This window comes from Coturnix japonica, chromosome 13 (assembly GCF_054131305.1).
Source record: "Coturnix japonica strain WE chromosome 13, WE-NBRP24, whole genome shotgun sequence".
In the NCBI taxonomy this organism is placed as follows: domain Eukaryota; kingdom Metazoa; phylum Chordata; class Aves; order Galliformes; family Phasianidae; genus Coturnix; species Coturnix japonica.
Window position 1 is genome coordinate 1577636 of NC_140675.1, and position 4149 is coordinate 1581784.

Genomic DNA, 4149 nt, shown 5'->3' on the forward strand with positions numbered 1-4149 from the left:
ATCTCCCCTGGCTTCAGGAGGTGACTCTGGCCTTACCTCCCAGAAGTCAATACAGCCATGGCTGGGAGCCTTGTGCTGCAGGCAGCAAGGTATGCAGGTGAAGCACAGCTGGTCTGACAGCTGCCATCACGCTCCTGTCCTACAGGGCTGTCTCCTTACCTACCAGACCACTCTGTGCCTGCAGGGCTGCCTTGGTTCAACACCCACAGGCTCCCAGCCAAGCCTTTCTCTGTTGGCCTTTGAGAAATATTCCTGCCTCGTGCACATGTGATTTTGCAACATGGGGTAGACAGCAGTTGCTCCTGCTGTTTTCTCTACAGCATAAGCTCACCCAAAGGAGCCAGAGCCCATGCAGCTGAAGAGGCTGCTGCACATGTGGGCATCCTAATCATCATTGTTAGAGCCCCTTTGAGCTGCTTGGATCGAGCCATCTGGCCTTTTGCTCAGAGGACGTTCAGACCACCGGTGGCTGAGGGAGCAATCAGCAAAGGGCTGTGTGATGTCAGGTGCTGAGACTTTGACATGACCGGCACTGATCTTCAGCTTTGTTCCCTCTGTGGCATTTCAGCACTAAAATGAGTTTCTGCATATGCTGCAAATTCTTATGTTTCCTCAGGAGCAGTAGTTTTGATTTTCCTTTTCTGTCCAAATGATTTTCCAGGGACAGTGTGTTTGGAACATAACCTGTGGGGTGGCACATGAGGAGCACAGCATCCATGGGAAATACCACCCCATTTTATTTTAAAGAAAGGCCCGGGCAGCTCCCACCTGCTTAGTAAAGAGCGTCCCCAGGAGCTCTGTCCAGAGATATGCCTCCAAATTGAGGCAGTGCCGTGGCTCAGTGGCCATGTGCCCACCCTGGGCAGCTGAGAAGGGTGGAGTCGGGCAGCCCACTTGTGACATCAGCAGGAATGCATTGCATCACAACGCAGGGGATGGGTTTAGGGCCACAGGCAGGCAGCGCTGCTGCATTTTTGACCTGGGCCAATGGTGAGTGCAGCAGCAGGGGAAGGTCGGGCTGGACGAGGGATGTGGTGCAAACACCGGCCCCTGTGGGAGCACCACGGGCAGTGCTTGGAACTGTCCCTGCCAGCACTGGCCTCGGTCCCTGCTGCCACCCAGCTCCCTCGTACCCACTGCTCCTACCTGAGCACAGGGCCATGCGGCTCCTGGCCCCGCTCCCTCCCAGCCCCACTGAGCCCCTCTCTCCCATCTCTTGCAGATCATGGCTTTGGTGTTTGTTCTCGCATTGTTGGTGCGGGCGCTAAGTGTCAGTGTCAATACTGATGTGCTCATGCTCGAGAACGTGCAGCGGCGCGAGGTTGATCTGCAAAAGCACATGATACCTCCGCAGCACGAGATTGAGCAGAGGAATGAGCAGCAGAGCTGGGTGGACATGTCATCTCTGCTCTTTGCTCTGCTGGATTACTGGAAGATCTGGTTCAATGTGGGGCTGATTCTGTTGCTCCTTTGGAACATGGTGCAGTCCATACAAATGAGCCAGCATGATGAAAGCAGCAGTGAAAATGACAGCTCCAGTGGCGAGGAGGAGGCATCGGGGGCGGAGCAAGAGGAAGAGGAAGAGGTGGAAGAGGTTGAACAGGAGGAACATCAGGAGGAACAGGTGGAACAGCAGGTGCAGGAGGAAGAGGAACAGGTGGAACAGGAGGAACAGCAGGTGCAGGAGGAACAGGAACGGGTGCAGGAGGAACAGGTGGAACAGGAGGAACAGCAGGTGCAGGAGGAGCAGGTGGAACAGGGCGGACAGCAGGAGCAGGTAGAACAGCAGGAGCAGGTGGAATTGGTGGAAAAGGAGGAACAGGAAGAAGAGGAGGATGACGAGGAAGAAGACTTCAAAGATTCAGCACTGACAAAATTTCTCACAAGGCGTGCCCTGGAAAAGGTGGAAGGAAGGGCCACCAGGTGCCCTATAGTGGAGGAGCTGATGGACCAGCTCGTGCAGACCTTCAGATTCATCTGGTCCAACAGCTTCTTCCCGGTGCTGCAGCCCGCCATTGGGGTGGGCAGTGCCTTTGAAGGCTGGAGTCCCCGGGAGTGGGACAATGTGTACTGCCTGCTCGTGCCCATAGAGCCTCCCCCCGGGCACACCTTCCTCCTGGAGCTGGGAGATGAAGGGCACGGGCTGGCAAGGAACTCCCGCGTCCGCGTGGAGCTTCAGTGCATGTGCCAAAGGGAGAAGCAGCTGGGGAATGTGCTGTGCTTCCTCCACCACCATGAGGAAGAGCTGAGCCAAAATCAGGACCCCAGCCTGCTACAGACTCTCTGCACTGACTCCTACCTGGATGTGGAGAGAACTGTCACCTGGTTCACCGCACAGGTGGCAGCAATCTGGAAGACCACCCACCACGCGCACGCCTACAGCCTGAAGGTGCTGCCTTCCAGACGCTCCTGCAAGCTCCAGCTGACAGAAGCCTCCAGCGGGGAAAAAGTCCTCGTCGAGCTGCTGTTCGGGGTGCAGCAAGAATACTCGGACATCTACCTGACCAGCCAGAACACAGACGCCGGCTTTACGCCCAGCACAACATGGCCACAGAGCTGTGCTGTGGCAGAAAAGAAGTTCTTCCAGCACACGGCCAGGAGTACCGGACAGGACAGCTCCCACCTGCACTGCCTGACGTTGCTTGCCAGCATCTTAGTGGGCATGGGCTTTTCCACCTATGTCATCAAGACTCTTGTCCTCCACACTTTGGCCATCATCCCTTTGAAGAAGTGGCGCAGGAAGTATTTCCTGAATCGGATGGAGAATCTCCTGCGGTACCTGCGCTTCTGCCTGGATGAGAAATGCCTGAACCACTTCTTCCTTGGCAGCAAGTCGGTGCACAGCACGATTGTCCTGCCGCAGTCCTTCCGATCCGCCAAGCCGCTCAACCTCTTCCAGCACCTGGAGGAGGACCCGGACGCCCACTCCATAGCGCTGCGTGAGTTCAGGGAGCTGAGAGATCGCTACATCAGACTGCTGCTGTTCGGACGCTGAGAGAGACCTTTGTCCGAACCCTTCTCTTGTTTTGGCTGCAAGCTCACATCCTGTGAGCAATAAGACTCTGAGACCTATTTAGGAGGCCAGAGGTGGCTGTTTCCTTGTGGCAGTCAGTGTCACGTTGGAGAGAGCTTACCAGTGGAAGATCCGGCCTGTGACCAAATGACTCCATCTTGGTATGGGAGATCTGGGGATGGAACCATTGTATCTTGTGAAGGCAAGATGCAAACAGATGCTTCCCTGCTCCCTCTGACGACCATCTCTACTGAAGATCAACATCTGAACTACGAGTCATGCTGGAAACCCAGTGGTGACTAATTCTCTCTTGCTTTCTACAAAGACTCTTTGCTTTTATTTCCTATCTCTTTTCTATCACCCGACTTCCCTTCCCCATTTCCCTAAACAACAACAACTTTTAATAAACTCTTATAAACTATATATCCTGTTGTGTCACAATCTCGCCGTCGTGTGTACGTATATTGAAAGAATATAGAGGCCACTAAGATGGTCGGGGTGCTGGAGCAGCTCTCCTGTGAGAAATGGTTGAGGGAACTGGGCTTGTTTAGCTTAGAGAAGGCTCTGGGGAGATCTCGTTGTGGCCTTGCAGTACTTGAAGGGAGCGTATACAGAGGAGGAATTGCTGTGTCACGGTGTTATCTAGATCAATCTATGTCTGTGACGGGGAGGGGCAGTAGGCTCCTGTTCCCCCTGGCTCCCAGCGCATAGGAAGGGAAAATAAGAAAGGGGTAGGGAGATGGGAGCTGGACTCAAGGAAACAAACAGAGAAGTGGCAACGATCTAAGGAGGAAAACTTATTATTTTACTAATTACAATCTAATGGAAATTGAGGCTAATAAGCCAAGTAAAATAAAAGGGAAAGAGAGAGAGAGGTTTTCCGAAGACCGAGAAGCCTACTTTGAAACTGAAGGTGCCACGGCTTGGAAGCACACCCAGACTCGCTACCAGGCAGTTTGAGAGAGAGACAGCATCACTTCCGTGATGTGTTTCCCTCTCTGACTGTGAGACCCTCTGGGACATGTAGTTGTTCTCTGTGCTCTATATGATGTTATGATGTGGAATACCAATAGAAAAATGTACAAAACCATGACATTGTGAGGGTGGGCAGTGATAGGACAAGGGGGAATGGCTTT

At 53.6% G+C, this 4149-nt stretch overlaps 1 protein-coding gene across 1 annotated transcript; it reads left to right on the plus strand.

The window, feature by feature from the left end:
• The first annotated feature begins 1225 nt into the window (after positions 1 to 1225).
• LOC146758559 (inositol 1,4,5-trisphosphate receptor-interacting protein-like 1) lies at positions 1226 to 3013 on the plus strand. The gene is made up of 2 exons (XM_085514501.1): positions 1226 to 1795; positions 1832 to 3013. The coding sequence occupies exons 1-2, from the start codon at positions 1226 to 1228 to the stop codon at positions 2993 to 2995; spliced, it is 1734 nt and encodes a 577-aa protein (XP_085370627.1). The 3' UTR covers positions 2996 to 3013.
• The last annotated feature ends 1136 nt before the right edge of the window (positions 3014 to 4149 follow it).